Source organism: Lipotes vexillifer, unplaced genomic scaffold, assembly GCF_000442215.2.
Source record: "Lipotes vexillifer unplaced genomic scaffold, Lipotes_vexillifer_v1.1 scaffold814, whole genome shotgun sequence".
Taxonomy (NCBI): domain Eukaryota; kingdom Metazoa; phylum Chordata; class Mammalia; order Artiodactyla; family Lipotidae; genus Lipotes; species Lipotes vexillifer.
In genome coordinates this window covers 216546-243026 of record NW_006784081.1, presented here as the reverse complement: position 1 = coordinate 243026, position 26481 = coordinate 216546, and the positions used below count along the sequence as shown (strand labels likewise).

The window sequence follows — 26481 nt, the reverse complement described above, 5'->3', positions numbered from 1 at the left end:
GCAACTAGAAGTGGCAGGAATGATCCTCTCCTACAGTCTCCAGAAGGAGCACAGCCTGCCTACACCTCGATCCTGGACTTCTGGCCTCCGGAAGTGCATTCCTATTGTTGTAAGCCTCCTGTTCGTGGTACGTTGTTGGGGCAGCCCCAGAAAACTTACACTGCATCTGTGAATTAATTCTTAAAACGATCCAGGACTTAGTATGCAAGTGGAGTGGTACAGCAGGGCAGCACAGGGCTTGCGGGCGCCATCCCAGGAGGGCTGTAGTAAAGGTGCTTCAAAGTAACATCTCTACAAGGTCTAAATGAGCCTCTCTGTGCAAGGTTCTTTGGGATGCTATTTCAAAGCAGTCTGGAGGTGGCTTGTTGTGAGAATGGGGGGAGGTCACCCACTTCTCTACTTTCCTCTTGTCTCCCCATGAGGGGCTCTCCCAGGGACACACTAAGATACCCAAAACCAAGAAAAAGCAGCATCAATGCATAGCTTCAAAAAATATTCTAAAGCTAGCATTTCTCTTTTGTTTCCGGGTAGAAATGGGGCAAAAATTAACACTTTTTAAAATAGGTGCAGTATGTACTATTTTCATGTTTGACTAAAACCTGAGCAGTGAAAATATTTCAGGTGCTTATAGGATGACCTTGAGGTATACTAGACTCAGCTTTGGTTAGAAATTACAATACAACCAAAAAGAAACTGACCTGTCCACCAAAGAAAAATGCAACAAAGTGAAGGCAGTGGGGTCTGTGCTGAGCAGCCCATGTAGGAGAGGCAGGCTCAGACCTGAATGTGATCCTGGAGAAGAGATTTTGCTGACATAGGATATGCCTGCAGTGTTCAGATAGGCAGAGGGTTAGAAATAAGTAGACTTCTTTCACAGAGACTTAAACCAACCTTTTTATGCTTATCAAGAATGGAAAAAGGATGAAAATGCAGCTAGTTGTGCCACTGGAGACCTGGGATTGTGGCCAAGCAAAGTGGTCCCTGAGTGCTGGGTGCAGCCCACCCTCAGAATGAAGAGCCGTGGCCACCTCAATAGGGCTCAGCCCATGTTTGAATGCGTGTGTGCTCCTGACTCCACAAGCAGCCCGACAGGGCCTTGGGAGGAAGCGGCTCGCTGTATTTGCAGGCAGAACTCCTCTCCTTCAGCTGCACTTTCAGCTCCCTGCAAGGGAATCCCTTGGTGGAAGCCACAATCACCCCAAGCTAAGCTGCTCACAGACGTCAACAGCAGCCCTTCACCCTGAGGCAGCTGTGTACCTCCTAGGGCAGGGCGCTTGGAATGACTTCCTGGGGTCTTCATCTCAAAGGAAGCATGCAGGAGTTGAGAACAATGTACTCAGAGAAGTGATTCTCAACAAAAGCAGTCACCTCTATGCTTTCTTGTCCTTCTAGGTCAGTTTTTTCACTCGTCGATTATGCTTGTCAATGGTTAAGGTTGTCCGGTCCACAGCTGCAGTGATGCCATCCAAGGCCTCATCCTGTCTCTCCAGCTCTGATTCGGCATCCAATGCGAGATCTTTTAGTTTCCTCAGGATCTGCAAGGGAAGCACAAATGATAGAAGGGGTGCCTTTTCTTATACTCTCAAAAACAGACAATATTTCTTTCCGTTATTTTTACAGTACTTAAGAAAATTTGCAAGTCAATGGGAATGATGAACACTCTGAGCAGAGCCAGAGCTTGCAGCTCTGACCCTGGGTTTGGGTCTCAGCTCTGCCACTTTCTGGCACTGACCTTCAGCGAGGTAGAGCTGTTGGAAGATGACGTATTTGCTCTCTGGCCCTGCTCCAGGCCATAAGCAAGGAGACTGACCACACAGCCCCAGGAGATGCACCACTGCAGCACTGCTGTTTCCAACCCACGGTTTGCTGTTTCACCAACCCTGACAGCCTTGCTGGGAATGTTACCACATCCACGTGGAATTCCTGCAAACAGTAGTGGCACAGGGCAGAACCAGGTATCTGGATCCTACAACTCAGATCTGAGTTCCAGCTCTCACCCCATCATTGTTTTCATTACCTTTCTGCATCCAAGTGCCTAACTGCAGATTGAAGCTGGAAAAACAAAATTTAAGAAGAAAGGCAAAACACTTTTTTGTCTATATGTTTGAAATATTTCACATATAAATACAAAAGGCAGAACAAAACACAGCACAAATAACCCAAGGTGATGAAGCAGTTACACAACATAACCCCGTGGGCCTACTGAGAAAAATTGGGAGATGGCAGGGTTCTGTGGAGAGGCAAAAAAGTTATCTGTGGGCGCAGACACGTGGAGGACACTCAGAAATGCCATAAACACACAGTGATGCCACAGGGGAGGACGGCACCCACAGCGTGGAGGGCTGCTCCAGCATGGCTAGACCAAGGGAGCCGACCAGGCTGGATGGCAGCTCCTCGTCCCCATTTCTGTGACTCATGTCATACTTCACACAGTTTCATAAACTAGTTAAGAGCAGCATTGTATTACAATTCTATTGGGACTAGTTGCATTGTGAAATGTACTTTAATTACACACTTACTGAACCTGGGTTTAAAATTTTGATATCCCCAAGCCAATATAAAAGGAAATGATTTTAAGAGAAATCTTAATGACTAACTACTTGCAATAAATGTTAATACCTCTCCTCTTTTAGGGAAAGTTTCAGGTCATTGGTTAGGTCAAGAAAAAGGAACTGCAGAATCTGAATTATTAAGATGAGCCATTGGTGCCCTGCTTACTAACTCCCAGTGGATTAACCTGCCTAGAGATCCACTCAAAGTCCTTTACCACACAGGGATGGATATTACTAGTGAACAGCCTGGGTGACCACCTCAGAGGACCCCAAGTGCAATCTATTGATAATATATCATACTCCACACTGAAATCTCACCCCCTGCTCCCAGAGGTCCCACCAAGTGACACAGGCAAGAAAGCTCTAGGTTCCACAGGTGGCCTGGGACAATCCTGAGCAGTGCTACTGCTGGGAAAGGAGGCCACACCTCAAGGAGAGTAAACTGTACCCGTGTGGTGTCTCAGAAGGCATAACAGTACCCGTGAGGTCAAGTGGAAGCAGCTCTGTGCTTAGATTCAAAAGGAATTGCCTGACCACCTGGCCCAGCACCCACTGCCTGGGAGAACTGCTTCATCTGATTAACAAGAAACAATAAAGGCAGGGAGATGGCCAGGAGGATAATAAGATCAACTCCTGCCCTAAGAATGGTGAGGCTCAAATGAGATCACAAATGTGAACAAGCTGTGAAAACCATAAAGTGCTATGTAAGGTGCCACCGTCAAGTCTTAGAACACTCAGACTGAAGGAGCCCAGCAAAGCGCCCCACTTTCAGAGGGGGATGTGGAGACGAGGTGAGCTGGGGTCATCCGCAGTCAACCGCAAGTTAATGACAGAGGTGGGATTCACCCCCACATCTCTCTTCGAACAAAGCATCATCGCTGGGATCTTCGTCATGAGAAAGAAGAATAAATCCAGATCCAAGTTAGCCATCTCAGACACCACCTTTCTGCACCTTCTGGGAGCTGGTGGAAACTCCATCAGTTGAGTCACTTGAAAAACTGGACGGAGCTCTGGAAAGTACACTGTGGGGTCAGTCAGCTCTGGAGGGGATGGGCTGGATGACCTAATACAGGAGGTCTTTTCCATCTCTCATTTCTATGATCTCATATGGCTGAGGCCCAGAGAGCATAATAAAAAAGTCACCACTCATCACTATGTTAGGCAGGTCCTTCCATGCTGTTCTCTCTGGTCAACTATTCCTTCCTCATTACCTCCATTTTAGTGTGATAATAAGGCCGTTCTACCAGGAACTTGCACAAAATGTCCCCTTTGTCACACACCTGCATCCGATTTGACACCCTCGAGGAGGTCTCCTGTTGAGTGATCAGCCCGCACAGACCTTGCGGCTCTCTTTGCTACCTCTACATCCTTGTCAATCACATCAAAATGTGGTCAAGTTTATTTTCAATTGAACTGTCTTTCAGGCCACCAGATTCTGAACTGTAAACAATCACTGTTTGCACGTGCACTGATGGCAGGAGATGGGCTTTCAGCAAGGCAGCCACGTATTCCCTTTAGTGCACGCAGATAGTCAACTGTCCTGTTCTGTTCCGATAATAAGAGTGCACATAGAAAACCAGGAAACAGAACTTAGAGGAGAAAATAAAATTCCTCCAAAATTCAAATGCAAATTACTGCCTCTCAGATAAGTACTGCTGATAATATTGTGTGGCCTTTTCATCTTGCTTTCTCATCCCAACAACCGTACACTCTCAGAGAAAAGTAAAACTGGGGATTAAAGTATATATATATGTATATATATATATACATGGTTTTGTTTTCTGTTTCCTCATCCTCCAGTTATCCTAAATAAGGATAGGAGTTATGAGACCCCTGCAATGTGCCCTAACTATTCCCTGTTGATCCTCGATCTAACTCTGTTTCACAGATGAGGTTGAGAAGGGTGGGTGACTTGCTGAAGCTCTTGGGGTCCAGCTCCCAGAGCAGCCCTGACATGACTGTTGCGTGGACAATAGATGTCATGGCCATAACTCAGAGGTCACATCACTGAGACACTGAAAGAAATTGCATAAGACCCTTAAAAAATGGCAAAAGGGCTCCCAACAGGGATAGGCAGTCCATTCACACACCCAAGAACCTGTGCCAGCTCTTAGAGCCCTGAGCAACTGTGGCAAGATGTCCAGTTAGCGGAGAGCCATACCTGTAATTTCAAATTTTCTAATAAAAAGTAAATAGTATAATTAATTTGAATAATATATTTTATTTAAACCAATCAACCCAAAACATTATCATTTAAACATGAAGTCAATATAAACAATTATTAATGAGATATTTTATATTCTTTTTTTATATGAAGTCCTAGCAAGCTAGTATGAACTTGGATCAACTGCTTTCTTTAAATAAATTTTTTTTTTTTTTAATTTATTTTTGGCTGTGTTGGGTCTTCGTTGCTGCACACTGGCTTTCTCTAGTTGTGGCAAGCGGGGGCTACTCTTCGTTGTGCTGCACAGGCTTCTCACTGCGGTCGCGTCTCTCATTGCAGAGCACAGGTTCTAGGTGCACGGGCTTCAGTAGTTGTGGCAGGCAGGCTCAGTAGTTGTGGCTCACGGGCTCTAGAGTACAGGCTCAGTAGTTGTGGTGCACGGGCTTAGTTGCTCTGCGGCATGTGGGATCCTCCCAGACCAGGGCTCGAACCTGTGTCCCCTGCATTGGCAGGTAGATTCTTAACCACTGTGCCACCAGGGAAGTCACGGACCAACTGCTTTTTAAGTGCTCAGTAGCCACATGTAGCCAGTGGCTACTGTGCCAGGTAGCACAGGACCACATCACCACATGATAGCACTTCCACCAAGGGCCACTTTGTGTGACTGACCTTATGTGTCCTACGTTTCCATGGCCATCTTTCTCTAGAGGATGAACCAACTGCCTCTTTCCAAAATGAAACAGTGGCAAAAGCAAGAACACCTATATTCCTGAGTCTACACTTTTTAAGCACAGTAATAAAAGGCACATACAACTTATTTTGTAAGAACTGCTGACATGCCTACAAAAGTTGAGCATTTTACTGAGTGTACAGTCCAAATAAAGCCTGGTTCCTGTTGAATTTCATTTGGAAAAAGCTTCACTGAGATGATGGCCTTAAAAATAGCACCCATTCTATGCAGCCTGCACTTGAAATTAATTAATACCACAAAAATATAAACGAGATCTTTACAGCTACTAAGTCTGCAAAGAAAATTACTGAGTAAACTTTCAAACTACTAGTACCTCTGGAATATTGGTCCAGTGTCTTTTTCCTTTAAGAAAGGGACTGAAGTAATTAAATGGCATCGTGTGCATTCCATATAACATGGGATGGAAAGAATGGAGAATATGAAGTCTGGCCAAACCTTAAAAACAGTTGTTACTTCTGTGGCCCAGCATGACAAGCTGTCTAGTCATCAATGTATGATGTTGCCAGCCTCTGGAATATCAACTGGCCTCTCAGATGAGCCTTCGCTGGGCTCTGAGTCAAAGACCAGGGTCAAAATGGACTTTTCCCCAAGTTTCTGCTCCACTAATAAATAAAACCAGCAGCCAGCCATCTTTCCAGCCACATTTGTACCTACACAGAAATTACCTGATTAATAGTACATTGAGTTTTAGGAGAAACTAACTCCAAAGAAATATATAATGCACATAACCACAAGTTAAGACATAAAAACATACATGCCAATACCTCTGGGAGCAGCATCTTGGAAAAAAACCCACAGAAACACTCAGTGCTCTTCAGCTCAGGGGTCACAGGTGCTCAACAAAGCCAGAGCAGGAGGCTTGGTTCCCCACAGGCAGGATGCTGGGCTCACTCACAGCGTCAGTAACCGGCAAGGGGGATAGCCGAGATGACTCAGGCAGGAAGTGGGAGGCACCACATGGTCCCCAGGGCAGAGCAGAAGTTACTGTCCTCTCTGGAAGAGGAAGACCTTCTGCTTTGGTCACATGCTACAGTGACCTCCATCTCTGCAATACCACAGACTTCAGAAAGGTGGCACAGACACCGTCTGGGTTGATATAAGAGCTGATATGGAGACATTTTAGCCTTCCAACCATTTCCATTTTGTTTATAAAAACAGAAAATAAATTATGGAAAAATAGCTCATCCAGTAGAGGAGGTTCACTTACCAAAACAGATGTATTTAACTGTATGCCTCATGCCAGCTATAAAGGTGTGCTAGTCTGGGAATCAGAGGCCCCAAGCTCTGCTGTAAGCTGTGCCCTCAAGGGGGTCCTGAAACAACCAAGCTTGTGCTTTCACTGTGTAAGGACATGGTACATACAAGTACGGGCCTTAATATTTCTAAAATGTCTACAATATGCTAGTTGTTGTCTCAACTTATAGTCAAAAAAAATGTTTTGCTATACCCCATGATAGAACTCCAGGATTTAGAGTATTAGTATATTAATATTAAGCACCTAAAGTGAGTATTAGCCAGACTGTTTGCCTTGATCTTGTTATTAAAATGACCCACTGAAAAACTGAATTTTCTTGCAGTGAGAAACTACCAACCATTTAAAAACAGAGCTGGGATAAATCAAGCTGTCTGCAATTCTACCAGTTGAGGCTATTAACATGCTGTAGAGAAGGTAAAGAGGGAAAAATTGGCTCCCTCTCAGCCAAAGCTCTGGAGGCTGTAAAGAATATTCTAGGCTACAACCTGTCACATTCAGCACTCACAGACCACCCCCGCATCCCACCCTGTCCTCTCTGCTGCATTCCTTGAGGACCTGAGGATGCTCTGTGGATGAACAGTGGCAGCACAGGGTTCTCTTTTAAGGAGCTCCCCCACCACGGTGCTCCCTTCCTCACGACCCCCTCTCAGTGCAGAGGGTGGAGGAGCACAAACCTGCCTTAGGCATCATGGCTGTGTCTGTATAGCAAGACTCAGAGATGAGACTTCAGGGATCTATCAGCCCTCACTTGAAGTCTGCTGACTGGCCTCCAGTTACAAACGGCCCCAATGGCCCACAGCAAAGATGACCCCTCTAATTCAAGGTCTGGGCAGGGAAAGCACCTCCCAGGACTAGAGAGGTCCTGGGAGCCAAGCTGCTATCAGACCATAAATTGAGCTTCCCATGATGAAAACCACGTTTTTAAGAGAGCAATGGAATCCCTACCAAGTGAAATGCTCAATAAACTGAAGGTTCGTCTTACATGCGGAAGTAAATGCCTCATCAGGGACATTCTCAGAATATGAAACAAACAGAAAATGCATTAAGTTTGGGGCTCTTCAGAGTTGACTAGGTCAAAGACAGTTGGGGTCCCACTGATACATTTATTTAGAACTCAATATGTGCCAGAATTCTGCTCCATATGGTACAGGCCTCATCCTCACTTCAAACCCATGCAAGCCTCAAGGCAGGACCCTGTTGTGTAAAAAGTGATAACAGTACTTTTTCAAGCCTGCTGAAGGCCACATGGCTAACACGGCAAAGGTACTTATTGGCTACGAGAAATCACGTTTCCAACATTCGGTCCCCAGCCCTATGCCACAGATGGGATGGACAGACATATGCTGCCCAAGGCCACACAGCCTCCTCAACACTGTGTTCATGCATACAGTCCAATTTCACATTTAAAAACTGCACAAACCCAACTTCCCAGCCTGAACCAAAAACCAACTAATACTTGCTAACTATTTTTAAAAGTTAATAAAAAGATGTGGGTAATGGATAAGACACCCAGATAGAAGATCAATAAGGAAACAGAAGACTTGAACAACACTATAGACCATCTGGACCCAACAGACGTACATGAAATACTCCATCCGAATCAGCAGAACCCACATTCTTCTCAAGTGCACACAGAACATCCTCCAGGACAGACCACATGGTAGGCCTCAAAATAAACCTCAAACTTAAGATTGAAGTAATAGAAAGTACCTTCACAGTGAAATGAAACTGGAAATCTGGACAACTAAAAAAGTCACAAGTATGTAGAAATCAAACAACACACTTAAACAACCAGTGGGTCAAAGAGGGAAATTAGTAAATTCTTTGAGACAAATGAAAACAAAACCACAACATACTAAAATACTAGCAAACTGAATCCAAGTAGGATTTATCTCAGAATACAAGGGTGGTTCACCCTTAGAAAATCAATTAATGCAATATACCACATTATTAGAACAAAGAGAAAAAAACCACAATCAACTCAATTGATGGAGATATGGCAATGACAAACCCAACATCCTTTCACGATAAAAACTCAGAAAACTGGAACTAGAAGAGAACTTCTTCAACATGATAAAAGGCACCTAACCTATCCTTCTGAAACTATTCCAAAAAACTGCAGAGGAAGGAATATCCCCAAACTAATTCTATGAGGCCACCATCACCCTGATACCAAAACCAGACAAAGATACCACAAAAGAAAATTACAGATCAATATCACTGATGAACATAGACACAAAAATCCTCAACAAAATACTAGCAAACTGAATCCAACAATACATTAAAAGGATCATGTACCATGATCAAGTGGGATTTATCCCAGGGATGCAAGGATTTTTCACTGCCTCAAATCAATCATATCAACAAATTGAAGAATAAAAACCATATGATCATCTCAATAGATGCAGAAAAAGTTTTTGACAAAATTCAACACGCATTCATGATAAAACTCTCCAGGAAGTGGGCATAGAGGGAACAAACCTCAACATAATAAAGGCTATATATGACAAACCTACAGCTAACATCATACACAACAGTGAAAAGCTGAAAGCATTTTCTCTAAGATCAGGAAAAAGACAAAGATGTCCACTCTCGCCACTCTTATTGAACATAGTTTTGGAAGTCCTAGCCACGGCAATCAAAGAAGAAAAAGAAATAGAAGGAATCCAAATTAGAAAAGAAAAAGTAAAACTGCCACTGTTTGCAGATGAGATAATACTATACATAACAAATCCTAAACAGCTACCAGAAAACTACTAGTGCTCATCAATGAATTTGGTGAAGTTTCAGGTTACAAAATTAATACACGGAAATCTCTCACATTCCTATACACTAACAACGAAAGATCAGAAAGAGAAATTAAGGAAACAATCCCATTTATCATCACATCAAAAATAATAAAATACCTAGGAATAAACCTACCTAAGGAGACAAAAGACCTGTACTCTGAAAACTATACGACACTGATGAAAGAAATCAAAGATGATACAAACAGAAAGATATACCATGTTCTTGAACTGAAAGAATCAATATTGTCAAAATGACTATACTACCCTAGGCAACCTGCAGATTCAATGCAATCCCTATCAAATTACCAATGGCATTTTTCACAGAACTAGAACAAAATATTTTACAATTTGTATGGAAACACAAAAGACTCCGAATAGCCAAAGCAATCCTGAGAAAGAAAAATGGAGCTGGAGGAATTAGGCTCCTTGACATCAGACTATACTACAAAGCTACAGTCATCAAAACAGTATGGTACTGTCACAGAAAGAGAAATATAGACCGATGCGTGAACAAGATAGAAAACCCAGAACTAAACCCACACACCTATGGTCAATTAGTCTAGGAAAAAGGAAGCAAGACTCTACAATGCAGAGAAGAGAGTCTCTTCAGTAAATGGTGCTGGGAAAACTGGTCAGCTACATGTGAAATTAGAACATTATTTAACACCATACACAAAAATAAACTCAGAAAACATAGGCAGAAGACTCTCTGACATAAATTGCAGCAATATCTTTTTTGAGCCATCTCCTAGAATAATGGGAAAAAAAACAAAAATAAACAAATGGGACCTAATGAAACTCAAAAGTTTTTGCACAACAAAGGAAACCATAGACAAAACGAAAAAACCCACAGAATGGCAGAAAATATTTGCAAACAATGTGACCGACAAGGAATTAGTCTCCAAAATTTACAAACAACAGCTCATGTGGCTCAATATCAAAAAAAAATCAACAACCCAATCCAAAAATGGACGGAAGACCTAAATAGACATTTCCCAAAGAAGACATACAGATAGCCAAGAGGCACATGAAAAGATGCTCAACATCGCTAATTATTAGAGAAATGTAAATCAAAACTACAGTAAGGTATCACCTCACACCGGTCAGAATGGCCATCATCAAAAAATCTACAAACAATAAATGCTGGAGAGTGTGTGGAGAAAAGGGAACCCTCCTACACTGTTAGTGGGAACGTAAATTGCTACAACCACTATGGAGAACAGTATGGAGGTTCCTTGGAAAACTAAAAATAGAGCTACCATATGATCCAGCAATCTCACTCCTGGGCATATATCCGAGGAAAACCATAATTTGAAAAGACACATGCACCCCATTCATTGCAGAACTATTTACAATAGCCAGGATGTGGAAGCAATCTAAATGTCCATCAACAGAGGAATGGATAAAGAAGATGTGGTACAATGAAATGAAATATTACTATGAAATAATACAATGAAATATTACTCATCCATTGCAAAGAATGAAATAATGCCATTTGCAGCAACATGGATGAACCTGGAGATTATCATACTAAGTGAAATCAGTCAGACAGAGAAAGACAAATATCATACGATATCGCTTATATGCAGAACCCCCCCCCAAATGATAAAATGAACTTATTTACAAAACAGAAATAGACTCACACACTTAGAGAATGAACTTATAGTTACCAGAGAGGAAGGGTGGGAGGGAGGGATAGATTGGGAGTTTGGGATTGACATGTACACACTACTATATTTAAAATGGATAACCAACAAACCCCTACTATATAGCACAGGGAACTCTGCTCAATATTCTCTAATAACCTAAATGGGAAAAGAATTTGTAAAAGAATAGATACATGTATATGTATAACTGAATCACTTTGCTGTACACCTGAGACTAACACAATATTATTAATCAACTATGCTCCAGTATAAAATAAAAATTTAAAAAAAAAGAAAATAGTAGACATGACTTGAATACATGATAGACAGATGGGAATCATAATGAAATATAAATGGAATACAATAGAGCAGATAAATGAAATGTTGGAAACATTTGTAATGATTAGAAATAGAAAAGCCTGTAATAAAGTAAAAACTTAAAACACTTAAAAAAAAAAGGGGACTTATGAAAAATTCAGCTAATAGGATACTCAATGGGGAAAGACTGAAAGCCCTAAGATCAGGAAAAGACAAGAATGACTACTTTCACCACTGCTACACAGTACTGCTATGCACTGGAAGTCCTAGACAGAGCAAGTAGGCAAGAAAAAGAAATAAAAGGTATCCAAACTGGAAAAGAAGAAGTAAAACTATCTCTATTTTCATATGACATGACCCTATATATATAGAATATCCCAAAGAATCCACAAGAAAACTAGAAGAACTAATTAACAAATTTAGCAAAGTTACGGTATACAAGAGCAACACACAAAAATCAGTTGTGTTTCTATACAGCAGCAATGAAGAATCAGAAAAGGAAATTAAGAAAATAATCCCATTTATAATAGCATCCAAAAGAATAAAATACCTAGGAAAAAAAAACCATGCAGGGGAAAGACTAAAAATTATAAAATCATGCTGGAACAAAGACTACCTAAATAAATAAAAGATATCTTGTGTTCCTGGACTGGAAGATAATATTGGCAAGAGGGCAATACTCCTCAAAGTGATACACAGATTCAATGTAATCCCTAACAAATTTCCAACAGCCCCCCTACTCGGAAATGGAAAAGCTAATCCTCAAATTCATATAGAATTGCAAGGGGGCCTGAATAGTAAAAACAAGTTGAAAAAGAAGAATGAAATTAAACTCACACTTCCCAATTTTAAACCTTACCCAAAGTTATAGCAATAAAAACAGCTTGGTACTGGCATAAGAATAGACTAATGGAAATAAAGAGTCCTCAGATCAACAGATTTTTGACAAGGGTGCCAAGTCTACTCAATGGAGAAAGCATAGTCTGTTCAACAAGTGGTGCTGGGACAACTAGACAGCCACATGCAAAAGAATGAAGTTGGACCCTTACCTCCAACACTTACCTCCTTATCTATTCTATTTGATAGTTAGAATAATTTTAAAATTTTCAAAAAAGAAAATAAGTGCTGGCAGGGATGTGGGAAAACTGGAATCCTCATACATTGCTGGTGAGAGTGTAAAATGGTGTAGCTGCTAAGGAAATAATTTGGCAGTTCATCAAAAAGTTAAACATAGAATTATCCTATAACCAAGCAATTCTACTCTTAGGTATATGTCCAAAAGAACTGAAAGGTGGAAATAATCCAAGTGTCCATCAGTGATGAATGGATAAACCAAGTATGTTTTAACCATACAACAGAATATCATTCACCTATAAAAAGGAAAGAAGTACCAATTCATGCTACAAGATGGATCAGCCTTGAAAACATTATGCTAAGTGAAAAAAGCCAGATGCAAAAGGATTACACTTATAGGAGGTTCCCAGAATAGGCAAATTCATAGAGACAGAGAGAAGATTAGAGGTTACCAGGGGAGGCGAAATGTGGAGCTACTGCTTCATGGTAACAGAGTTTCTGTTGGGGTGATAAAAGAGCTTTGGAAATAAAATAGATAGCGGTGATGGTTGCACAATATTTTGAATGTAATTAATGATATTAAATTATACACTTAAAATAGTTAAAATGGCAAGATTTTATTCTATATATTTTACAACAATAAAAAACATGGTTATAATATATGAAACCTTCCATAGCCAGGCACTCAATAACAATATAATCAAACACTTGATTTTAAGACTTGAGGTTCATTTAAAAGCTGACCAAGAGCACAGGAAAATGTTCCAAAGGGGGAACAAGTCATCCTCCCAGTCTAAATGCCTGAGCATCTGTTTCTTGCTGCTTGGCATTCTACCTTCTGCACAGCCAAGCAGCTGCTCTAGAATTTGTTCACTGAGATGCTGGCACATTCTGGAATCCTGCCCTTGGCACAATATCTTAGAGATCCTTATCTGGCAGCTTCCTCCCTGTCCACAGTTCCCAGGGGCAGTGGAAGGGACAGAATACATCCCCAAGATTCATCTGCATGGGTATTTGGATCTGAAGGGCAGGTGCCACCTCCATGCAGCTCAGGTTTACACCATGGCCTCTATGTGAGGGAGGTCCGGTGTGCCCACATAGCCTTCTCTGTCAACTGCAGAGGACACACAGCCACACGCTTTGACAGGTCCTCCCACTCCGAACAACCACTGCCACAGACAACATAGGCCTCTGCTAGAATGGTGACCACATCCAACATAATGGGAGTTCTGAAGGCTGCTGTGGAGAAGAGCTGGTTGTCCCAGCCAATTACAGAAGGCAGCAGTGGGAGGCACATGAAACCACAGCAGGCAGGGCTGGGCTAGCGGCGGGGGCACCGCGTGTCTGTCAAAGTAATGCTCATTGTTACCAGTGACCTAGGTAACCAACAGAGCAGACAGGAAAACCATGAACGAATATTTAAAAGTAAGGCGTGACATTTTTCTGTAACTCAGCTTTCATCTCATTGTGGTGGATTCTACATTAGACGGTAGATACTGGAATACGCTACAAGTCAGTGCCCTTTTCAGAGCTGGAGACTGAGGACAGGGAAGAAAACCAGCCTTCCCAGGACTACAGAGCTGACAGGGAGGGGCTGGGACCAGCGACAGGATGCCAGGTTCCTAGACCAGGGCTCATCCTAAGACATATGACCTCTTATTGAAATGTCCACTGTATGTGGACATCAAAAGTTACTAGGTATGCTTTCCTGGTTACCAAGGCTCTTCTTATGGTTTAACATTTAGAAATGACATAGGATATGATGTCAGAAACATTTATTAATAATTCACAATTAGAGTAACACATATTTAAATAAACGGCCTAGCTCATTGCTAATATCCAGGCTGGTATCAAAGCCACAAACAAAAACACTAACCATCTAACTGTGCCCCATAATTAACAAATGAAATGATACAGTCTGAAAAAGATTCAGAAGGCAGCAGAGGACAATAGGAGAACCTGAGGAGAACGGGTAAAAATCTGAAATTATCTCATGACTCCTTGCTTAAAAATCTTCAATGATTCCAAACTGCTTACAGGACAAAACCCAGACTAAATCAAGGTACTGATAAGTGAGTGGACATGTCCAGCTCTCTGTCCCCAGACCCCTCCACAGAGCCCACTCCAACAAAGGTGTCTGCACACCGTCCCAGCACTGTTCAGTGGTCCTATAGCTGGAGTGCATTGCCCTTGCCTTTCCACTTTTGAGGGCCCACCAGTTTAGCCATCCCCTCCTTCCTAAGAAGTATCAGTTCTGGAATCTGCATTCCTGAAGTGCGGTCTAGTACGCTGCCACAACTGATGAGAAGCATCATGGATATCACCCCTTGCTCATTATCTCATGACTTTGTCCTGACAATTATCCAAGGAATCCCAGATCTGTTGTCTTCTCCAAATAACTCACTGAAGCCACGGCTAAATAATTCACTGATTCAGACATTTAGTTTAGGCTGAAGAACACTCGTTAAACACAATACTGTTACATAGATTAGGTATGCAAGAAATGACAGATTTTTTTTTTTTTTTCCTGACTAGGAGAGGAGACAGATGAATTGGGACAAATTTAAATAAATGGGAACAAAGTACAGGGGAAAAGACCAGAATGGTGGAGTTACTGAGGATGAAATGTATTCTATAATTTCTAAAAAAAGAAAATAAGATTATTTTATAATAAACCATAATGGAAAAGAACGTGAAAATGAATATATATATCTGTTAAAAAAAAAAGAAGGACATTAATTTCTTAAGATAGTTTCACAGCAAGTAGAGAACCACAGCATCCTTTCCGGCCTAGAATTATTTCAGGAAAGATCCAGTGAATTGCCAGTGCAGATACATGTGGAACTTGGCTCTGCTAAGCAACACAGAGACAAAAGCCCTGGGCCTCACTCATCTCACCAGCACGGGCATCCGCAGGGCTGCCTTTTCAACAAACTCTTCTCACGCCAGCTGACTAGCTAGGTTTTCCAGTCAACGAACTTTCTGACTGAACTGAATTAATCACCTCAGTTTTTAATTTTTGTGTTTTGCATTTATTGTTTATAAAGATACCACATACAGTAGGCAGACTAAATGCCGAATATAATCAAACAGAAAGTTCAAAACTATGACCTAAAAACTTGCCATGAATCCACATTCTGTGCATCCCTCTTTATTGGAAACGATGAGAACATCCAGTGCAAGTCTTCCTTCACTGCTGTTCCCAGTGCCAGGGCTGTTGCAGAGCCTGATAAACCATGAGACCAGACCTGGGTCAGCTTTTCATTCTGATTCCTTCTTGGTGAAAGAGGGAGGCGGGATGAAAAAACACCAAACGCAGGACAAGACAGAGAAGTGCAGATTAAGAAGTTATGAAGAAACTTTATGTAAAACTGCAATGTCCTCAGGACAGAGCCATGCTGCTTTTTGTTTTATCACTTCCAAATGTTGTATCAAATATATGGTAGCCACAGACTTAGTAACGAAAGAGCAGGAGTTCTGAGGCAGGAAAGGTTAGCACATCAGACACTGGAAATGATTTGAGGGACTCTGCCAAACCCAACTGAGGGACTCTGATTCCTCTCCCAGCCTCCTCCACCACGTGCCCTCCCACAGCGGATGGTGGACGGCCACAGCTACGCAGCAGATGGGGCCTAACCGCAGCCCACATGCCCGCTCCAGGGGCCCAGCACAGAGGGAGCTGGCACACTGCACTAAGCATGGCTGCTCCCTGAGGAAATCATGGCAAATCCTCTCTCTAGCACCCCAACTGCAGTTTAAGTCACCAAAACCCATTTCCACGTAATGACTTTAATAGCATCTGCAACAGAAACCTCAGATGAATGGAGGGAGATTTTCTTGCATTTTCATTTTCCCCAGAAATTTAACTCATTCCTACCTATGCTTGAGCTTCAGCTACACAGCTCAGAATTCTTCTCTAAATATGAAACATGTGTTTTACCTCAAAAGGACAATCTCTTATGAAATTAGGTTCTCCCTGCAGGGAAGGAGAATGAGGCAGCTAACTAGCACAAAGCCCTGCCCCTCCTGTGGGTGGGTCTTCCCAGCCTAACTGCTCAGGGATCACCGTGTCCTCTGCCCCCAAGCCAGCATCCTGATTCATGACCATGGCATCTGCTGTTCCCAGCATGGGCGCCACAGGGCTCACTAAGACTTGTTGATGACAGTCAGGACCAACCACATAAGAAACACACTTTCATGGGAAAGAATGGTGACCTCAGTGGTCACTGAGGAATTTTATTCTACTCACAGCTGTTGGTGCATTCATCCTGATCTCTCTCATTCTATCACAGCTTTTAGGGGAAGGGCACATTGTATACACATGGTAGTAGAGATTGGTTATTTGAAATTGCAAATTTGTTGCCCTCTCAAACTACATGGCCACCACTAGAATTAACAGATAAAATTCCTACATTTCCCATGTCCTACAAAACCCATGTTCTTGCTTCAGCCTCAACACAACTGTGGGACATAGAAGAGCTCATCTCAGCCACAGACACCTTCATTGGAGGGTGGGAGAGGAGGGTCTCAGATCCTACCAGCCTGAGGCCTATATGCAATCTTATCCACTTTCATGAGAACAGGTTAAGTTTGCCTTTATAGTATGAGGGTTTCTCAAGCCCCAAGGCAGACAAGATCTGCAGTGTTCTGGAGTCACTAAGCCTATCAAAAGAAGTGATTAGTAACCTGCAGAATTTGCTAGTTGCAGCTAGAAAGTGGCATGTCTCTGTGTCGTTACTAAAAGTGATTAAAAGTTAAACCAGAAGGAAAATGTGACAAATCATGTATATTTAAAATATCCCATAGCAAAAGATGAACACTTTTTTCCCAAAACGGAAAAGGCTGAGCTTAAAGGAGTCTATGCCTATGTAGACACATAGAATAAAATTATTTAAAAACAGGTTTAAAAGACATACAGTCTCTTGTATGCCTCGATGTTAAGTGTGGGTTGCTACCAATGAAACAGTCTCTCCAAAATGGAGCCGGAATCTGATGGAGCCTCTAGAGCTACAAACCGACCTACAGGAATACCAGGGCAGGGAGCAGGCAATTCACCACCTGCTGCGAGCTGGGGAAACCAAGTCAGGAAGATGCAAGCTGCAAAATCTTGACAGAGGAACAATTTAGTTTTTTCATCAAATAAACTTCAAAGGAAAAAGATGACAGAGGAAAGAAAGCTATGCATTAAAGGCACTTCACTAAATGCAACACACGGGCCTCATGAGGATCCTGATCTGAATAAACATGTAACACATTTTCCTAAATGAGGTAACTAGGGAAATGTGAGCACTGGCTTGATGTCTGATGATACCAAGGAATTTACTTTTTACTTTTTTAAGGAGAGTATGGTATTGTGCTCATTTTTTAAAACGGTTCTTATCTTTTAAAGCTACATACTGAAATATTTATGAGTGAAATGATATAACGTCTAGGTATTTGCTACATAATTATTAAAAAAGGAAAAAAAAAGGCCACTGTGTTGTCCAGCATTAACACAGGAAGATAAGTTGCAAGTATTTCTATCAAATATTGTTTAAATTTCAACTTCCTGGACAAAAAGTGGCAAGTCTCCCCAAGAACCTGTGTTGAGCACTTGAGAGCAAGTGCCCTCAACTGTACATGCCCAGGTAGTGCACACACAGATGGCACACACATACAGGTGCTGCACACGTGTGCACACTGTACACACACCACACATGCATACATGTACGTGTACAGAGCCCACCTGGACACACACATTGTGCACATACACAGCCTACATGTGCAACTGGGCCCACATGTACATACATACACACACGTACAACAGGCATAGGCAGCTGCCAAGACCACTGTGTGTACACAGGAATGCTATGTGTGTCTGCATGCCACAAAACGCAAGGACTCAGAATGGGCACTGCCCTTCCTCAAGCTATAGGGAGCTGAGCAAATCAGGTGGATGTCCCAGCATTTCCGTGCAGGTGACAGACAAGCATAAATCAGTGGTGAGTTGTTTTTAGACAAGAAAGAGAAGTGAGTTGCCTGCAGGGGAGGACATGACACTACGAATGCATGTTACCTGTCTCAGTTCCTGGCTGTCCCCCTCGGAAATTAACGGTTCGCTCATCTGTAGCTGAAGTGGCCTCCCTTCCTGGTTCCCTGAGGAGGGCTCACAGTGCATGGCTCGGTCCAAAAGCCCAGATGCTGAAATGGAAAGTAAACAGAGTGACACCTTCTAGAAGGTGTGAACAACGCAAGGGCATTCAGAACTTTACAAAAAGTGTTTAAGACCGTCAGAGCTCTTTGGGTTGACGAAGTGTTTTCCCAGGCATTTACTGGTTTAGAGCTTCTGTGTTTGCGGGAGCTGTGAGTCCACCTCTCTGAACCTCTGCTGAGCTGAGTGAATGTGGGACCTGCCTGAGCCTTGCCTTCTACCCCAATCCAGGGCTACTTCCTTAACCCACACTGATCAGAGTGTGCAACACTGCAAATACTCGGGATCTAGTTCTATGACTGGCTTTTAGAAGAAAGATGCTTTATCCAGGAGTGATTTTTTTCTTTTTGAGAGGACAATAGATTGGAGTATGAAACATAATACTTGTTGAGCCCCGGTGAAATGTACATGAAATACACTACTAGGAACTGCATTACCATCTGATTACCCCACAAAACACTGTGGTTCTAGAGAGCACATGAAATGGTCGGCTAGTCAGGTCAAGCAAAGTTGAATGTGGAGCTGTACTGAGGTAGGGGTGAGCCAGACTGCTGCACGTGGCAAGGCATTGCTCAGGGGTGTTTCCATTCACACATCTATGCCTGGGTAGTCTTGCTAAGAAGCAGAAGAGCAGCTTGGCAAGGAACAGTGAAAATCCTGTATTTAAAGAGCTGCCTCCATCTGCAACCCTGGCACTGTAAGGCCCAGATAACAGCATAGCTTAGAGTCTGTCACCTGCTTTTCTTCATAATACAGACCACCTCAGATGTGTCAATATAGCCATGTTTATTTATTAGGATGCTGGAAAGCATACTGGGGTGAGAACCAGCAATGTGGATTCCAGCACCAACTCCTTTGAGCAGATTTCTCTGCTTCAGCAAAATGGGAGGGCAAAAGCAGGACACCCCACTTCCTTCCTAGGACCCTAGTGGCAGTCAGCAGAGCTGCCTTTCATCCGAGCAGCCTGAAGCAACTGATAAATGCATTGTTAAGAAAGGAAATCCATCTTGGGGTAAAGCTCTTGCTGGGCCTGAACAGCAGGAACCCAGGTGGTGAATCAGGACATACCAACTGCACAAGCCCCTCCTCCCCAGGGAGAGACCATCCACCTCCAACAGGTACACAAACATCCCCTTATTCTTATTTCTCAAAAAAGTTCTTACAAATTAACACTCCCTGAGATTACCTAGCTGAGCAAAGAAGACATGATGACAAGAAAGCATGTTTCTTCGGATCCTAGAGAGGATCTTGGCCAGACGGAGTGAGTTCAGGAACCAGTTGATGCGAAGCAAAACCTGCATGGAGGCAAGACCCAAGGGTTCCACACTGCAGGCCTGAGCCCTCCCCAGGCCCATCTCCACTGGGAAGGAGGCCCTTTGTGAGAGTCTTCATGCCCTTTAACTGTGCACCACTGTGCGAAGTGCTTCCTACACAGAACTGCTACACCTGTACAAGCACCTTGGAGGTCTGAAAAAGTTTCACAAGACAAAAACCTTAGTACACACCATGTACTCAGATGTGCTTTTCTATTCTATTCTTTATATAAAAGCTGGTTGCAACCAACCAAATTGATTTTACAACCTGTGTCCTGGAATCTCCAAAGTGCCACTACTTCAACATGCTAAGGGCTTATTAACTAGCACCGGACTTTCCATAGCATACAACTCACTGTCGGTTGGTCTTACATGATCTAAATGTCAATAAGATGTTACATAATGAAAAGCACTTTTCTAAAACAGCAATAGAACACCATCAGAGCTAAACTAGACAACAGAGGACATGTTCTACTAGATATTATTAGCCTAAAGGAAAGGCCAACTAACATACCTGATGTTAAAACATTATCAGTGATAACATGATGGCAAAGCGCACTTCACTTGTCTATGTTAACAGTGGTTCTGTGGCCTAATGGGTGAAAGCAAACTCCCCATTCAGCCTACACCCTCCTCCTTCCTAGTCTGCTCCTGATCCTGCAGACTCCTGTTCCAGCCACCCCGGCACCCTGGCCCCAGCACGCTATTCCTGCCCACCATGCCCCCGCTCTGCACATGTCATGCAGACAGATGTCCCCTAGCCCAAGTTTGGAGACATGTTCTCCACTCAGCCCTTCCATTAGCTGCAATCTTCCCTCATCTGTCCTGGTACCATTCAGTTTACACACCTTTGACAGTAACTTGCTTGGTACTGCACTGCTATTTATCTTTTTCAGCATCTTTTCAAACTGGGATCTCCCCAGCTAGCTTCTCTGAGAGCACGGCCCATGTCTAATTCACACTTGTGCCCAGCACTGTGCTGCTGCACTGTCACTCTGGTTTCCATTTCAACACCTACAGCTATATTACAGTTAGAGACATACTATTTTTGAATGTTTAACAAATGGGATTACTTAAACAACCAGAAAACAAAAACTGAGGATTTTTCTTCCTGGAACATACTAATAAGAGATGTTTTTCACAACGAGCTGTGGGATCAGCAGGATCCTGCCTAATACAAAACTCGGCCACCCCCGCGAACTCTGTGTTGAGACTTGGGTTGCTGACTCAGTTACTTCAATGCTTTGAAATATCTTCTGAAAAAATTAATTTAGTTCAGTATAAGATGGTTTTTGTCTCAAAAGTCATTAGTTATCTCAGTTAAACAAAATAATCACAAATTGTTCAAGCTACATGCTACCTTTCAGATGATTCCACTTTCCAAGAACAAGGAGGCATCGAGGGAAACCCTGAGTAAGGACTGAGCTGGCAGGGGCAGCACTGGGACGCCAGTCTCCTTTGTGCATCAGACAGACTCCTGACCTCGTTGCAAGTTCAGACCAAAGACCACCAGGGCCTGACCTGGGAGCAGAAAAACCGCTCCAAGCCTGTCCAGCCTTTCTCCCTGTCTCTGGGCCCCGTACGCCCCACTGATGACACAGGAAAATGCCTACTCTACCCAGGGATGGATCCAGCAGCTTATATAACTGCGGTGGGAAGCCCTTTCAGAGAAAAAACACAAAACGCCCCATGTCCTCAATACAACAGGAAGTGTAACAGAGAGAAAACTGAAATGGAGAGAGACAGCAGTCTCAACTGACTCATGGGTCCTTGGAAGGGATCAAGTGGGTGAGGGCCAAGCAGCTCTCCGGGGGTCTGTCGATAGTCAGGGGGTCACCGTGTCCTAATAAACTAATAACATGGGGCTTGTCTGAAGTCAGTGCAGTGCTTGTGTCCTAGTGACCACATGGAGTCTGTTGGTGGTCAGCATGGTGCTGTGTCCCAGGGTCAGAACTTTACTATTTCAAAAGATGATCTTAAATTAATGACCCTATGCAGAGACTTCAATGCCTCAGAAGTTTATTTATCATTACACAGAGATGCGCGTGCCTTCTGGTTACCTGGGCCTGTCCTGGGTGCTGGAGATGGGGTGAGAAAAGGCAGACTTGTGTCTGATTCTGGAGCACACATCCCAGTGTGGGAAGTTGAACAGCAAACCAGAGGGTACCAGCACCAGAGGGCAAGTGCTAGGCAAGATTTCTATAGGATCAGTGAATGGGAAACTAGTCCTCTTAAATTAGGTGGTCAGAGAATGCCCCTCTCAGAAGGCGACAGTTCACAAACAGTGAAAACAAAAATCAGTACCAAAAAACTCTTTAAAAATGCTATGCACGGACCTTGCTCTTATATGATAAGAGCTTTGTGGGCTTCCTCCCAAAACCCATCACCCCAGTGGATCATGAGACAACATGACACAAAGTCCAACTAGGGGAGAGTCTACAAAAACCTGACCACTACTCCTGAAGACCATCAAGATCATCAAAGCAAAGAGAGTCTGAGAAACTGTTAACAGTCAAGAAGAGTCCAAGGAGATGAAACGCCGAAATATCATGTGGGATCCTGGATGGGATTCTGGAACAGTAAAACATAAGGAAATCTGAATAAAATATGGACTTTAGTGAATAAAGGTGTATCAGTACAGGCTCATTAGTTGTGACAATGAACGATACTAATGTAAGATGACAAGAATAGGGAAAACTGGGTGTGGGAGACATGGGAACTCTCTGTACTATCCTCACAATTTTTTCTCAAGTCTGAAACTATTCTAAAATTTAAAAGATTATTTTAAAGATACTATGCAGAAAAACAGGAATTTGCAACTGCTCTTCCTTAAGGTGGGATCTGCCCACCTGTATCACCTGTATCACCTGTATCATTTCCAGCCCTTGAAGCCCAGGAGACCCTCTTCCTCCCCCAGTCCAGGCCCTCAACCTGTCTACTCTATACATTACTACCGAGGTCTCTGGAAAGTTCTTCTAGGACACTGGTCCCCTGTTACTAGACCGCCACCTTCTGGCCACACAATTTACCAAAATAGCTCATCGAGGAGAGAAATATGTTTCTGAGAGGTCAAAGTCATGGTTTCTACCTCCACTGTTTCTGTAGTTTCCAGTGCAGAACAGTAAAAACAGAGGTGCTAACAAATGCAACAACAAAAGAGGTAACAATGAGAAGTAAGTACTCATTGCTGGGTTTGTGCAGGATTACTGTGAAGTTCCAAGCAAATGAGATACCATCTTGCTTATTGAACTCAGCATGCCAGCTCCTCCAAACATAACTCCTTGTCACCTGTACCTCTCCAAATCCACAGCTGTAAGGTACACCTGCCTCGCCTACGCACGGAGGCTTCACCAGGGGAGGATGGCACTTCATGCTCAGTTCAGACTCAGACACACTGTAGAGATCCTACCCACAGGCTAAAGTTAGCACTGAGATGAAAACCCATCTGTAACCATGGATGCGGCTCAGCTCATTCCATACATATACAATCCGTTACTGTGATGGGTGAGGCCATAGTCCCCAGTTATTCAATCCAACCCAAATCTAGGTGTTACTGGGAAGGTATTTGTAGACGTGGTGAAGGCTCTCAGTCAGTTGACTTTAGGGAAGGGAGCCTGTCCTAGACAATCTGGTGGGCCTGGTTCAATCAGCTGAAAAACCTTAAAAGTATATCTGCAGCTTCCTTGAGGAGAAAGACGTTCAGCCTCTGGTCAGCAGCCTCAGCTTGTGCACAAGAGGTTCATTTTCCCCTTCCTGATGGGTGGCCCTGCAGAATTTGTACTCACTCAGCTTCCTGCAGTCTGATTATGGCTGCAGAGAACCTGGCACTCACTCCGTCCTCTCTAGGCCCATCTGCCACCTGTATGCTTAGAGTCAGAGCTTACCATCCCATCTTCCTCGGGACCCACCCTCCATGACAGCAAGGCACAGCAAGCTTGCACCCTTCTCACTTGTACGGTGTGACTTTCTGTGACACACGTGACATGCTCGCATCTGCCATCTCATTTGTAACATTCTATGTCGTGTTCTCTCTCTGAAACCACCATGCCTAACATAAAACCCACGAATGTGGTAGAGCTCCATAAGAAGGATTGTTTTCAGGACTGTAGGTACCTGGCACCACGCCTGGCACAGAGGGATTCTCCAACAGCACTGTCAGAACCAACAGCCCACGGTGCTCTGCATCTGGTCCCACCAGCCAGGGCCTCCTCCCTCCTCTCACTGCTGAGGCTCCTCCCAGAGGAAAACAGCAGTGAGGGGGACTCAGAGATTTGGGGTATCAGAGAGGCTACCCAGCTGAGCTTGCAAATGGCCTTTCCTGAAGGGCCCTTCTGGTCAGGATCTTATGTTGACTGGTACAGTGTACCCTTCTTGGCCCTTTTATGGGCCAGCTTCTGAGCCCTGCCTTGAATGAGGGGTCAAAGAAAAATCTGGAAATGTAAGTTTCTAAATTAAGAAAGTAAGTTTCTAAATTAAGTTTTTACATTAACATTTCCAACATTTTGATACTTATGGGACCAGATCTATTATCAAGCAATTTCTTTTTGAAACTTGAAGTCATCTAGAATAACATCAAAATATTCATATGTTAGAGAAACAGATCACATATTGGAATTGAAATGAACCACTTAAGAGGAAAAAAGAAAAGGAACTGGAATAGTAACAGACATATCTCTTACTTTATTTTTTGTTTTTGGTTTTTTTTTTTTTTGCGGTTCACGGGCCTCTCACTGTTGTGGCCTCTCCCGCCGCGGAGCACAGGCTCTGGACACGTGGGCCCAGCCGCTCTGCGGCATGTGGGATCTTCCCGGACTGGGGCACAAACCCGTGTCCCCTGCATTGGCAGGTGGACTCTCAACCACTGTGCCACCAGGGAAGCCCATATCTCTTACTTTAAACAAACTCTAGCAATCGAAGTTAATAAGAAAAGACTATTACTTGTTAGAAAAATCACTATAACATAGAAGTAATGTCACCTATAATGCTAGTATTAGAATATTTTATGACTTTGAGATTCCTTAAGCAGGGCTCAAAAATAAACTTAAGGGGAAAAATGGTAAATCTGACCATAGCAAAATTAAAGATTTCTGTAATGGAAGCTGACAATCTAGGAGAAGTATTGGTAGCTTCTAAAGTCAACAAGGGATGAATATCTAGAATGAATAATGAACTCCTGCAAATCAGAGAGGAAAAAAAAAAAAGCCCAGTAGGAAAAAAAAAAAAAACAGAACAAGCAACCCACAGAGCAAACTCTGTGGGACCAAAAAGCAACTAAAAGGCGTCAGATGCTCCACCTCACAATCAATCAAAAAAATAAAAATACCTTTAAGATACCACTTGACATCAGTCAGAATGGCAAAACTGAGAAGTCAGATACCACCAAGTTATTCTATGCTAGGGAGGAGGCTGGGACCTGGGGACATATCCACATGTCCTGCCACCCACACTAGAACCTCAGGCCAAACTCAGCTATACCCTCTATGCCCCACAGAGACCTAAAAGAGGATACTGCAGCCATAATGCCAAGAAAAGCAAGGGTTTCACAATACTTCTGGGATGCTAAAAAAAAACACACACACAAAAACTATGCTGCGTAGTTTTCAAAAATTCTGATATCCAAATGCCCATCTGGAAGGTGGGCTGGGAATACCTCAATTAAGTGCCAAGAAAACCGAGTGTGATGCTGGGTCAGGGGAAGGGACTGGAGACACACCAGAGCAGGTGGGGATGATGCTAGTTAAGACCCTAAAGTGTTGGTTCTCAAATCAAACAGAGGAAAGAGGTGAAAACATCTAACTTGAAGCTTTCCTTTGTTCTGAAAGCATCACCAAAACCATTTCTGACCTATTTGAAAACGCACAGCTCTCAAGTACAGGATAAACCTAACTGATTTGAGATTCAGGTGGCAAGTACTAAGGAAAACGGTCTGAAATTATTTTTATTTACAAACAAATAGGTAGTCACTAGTGAGCTGAAATCGGCAGTTGCTCTATGTGATGCATCATGGCAACGCACCATGGGTGTGTTGAGTTTGTGACTTTAGAGGTCTTGCGCACAGATTGTTTTGATGATCACTCACCTGCATGCCAGACTGAGTAGCCCTTCTCTGCTAGGGGAGAGGTTCTAGTGCTTCTGAGCATCAAGGCATCTTCTAAAAACTCGATCTTCTTGCTGAACTGCATTTCCAAAATGGGGATAACCTCTGGCATCTTGGCAGATATCAAACGATAAGCTATATCTGGCTTCCCAATGAACCGCTGGCGGATGCTAATTTCATAAGGTGTATGAACCTTGATGTCATCTACTTCTTCTCTTTCAAATCTGTGCATGAGCAAAGAATCTGAGTTGTGGATTTCCAACCCAGAAACAAAGACGGTGAGCCTTCCTGGTTTAACATGAGATTCTGTTTTTTGGGAAATAACAGCAGGA

General features: G+C 43.1%; 1 protein-coding gene across 1 annotated transcript in view; it reads right to left on the bottom strand.

Moving 5' to 3' along the window:
* Positions 1–875: 875 nt before the first annotated feature.
* The window catches only part of SNAP47 (synaptosome associated protein 47), a 58726-nt gene continuing 33120 nt past the window's right edge, over positions 876–26481 (bottom strand). The window contains 3 exon segments of the mRNA XM_007456487.1: positions 876–1535; positions 18605–18729; positions 26132–26481. The exon segment at positions 26132–26481 is cut by the window's right edge and continues 8 nt beyond it. Coding sequence (XP_007456549.1) covers positions 1389–1535; positions 18605–18729; positions 26132–26481 — 622 coding nt within the window. The 3' untranslated portion in view covers positions 876–1388.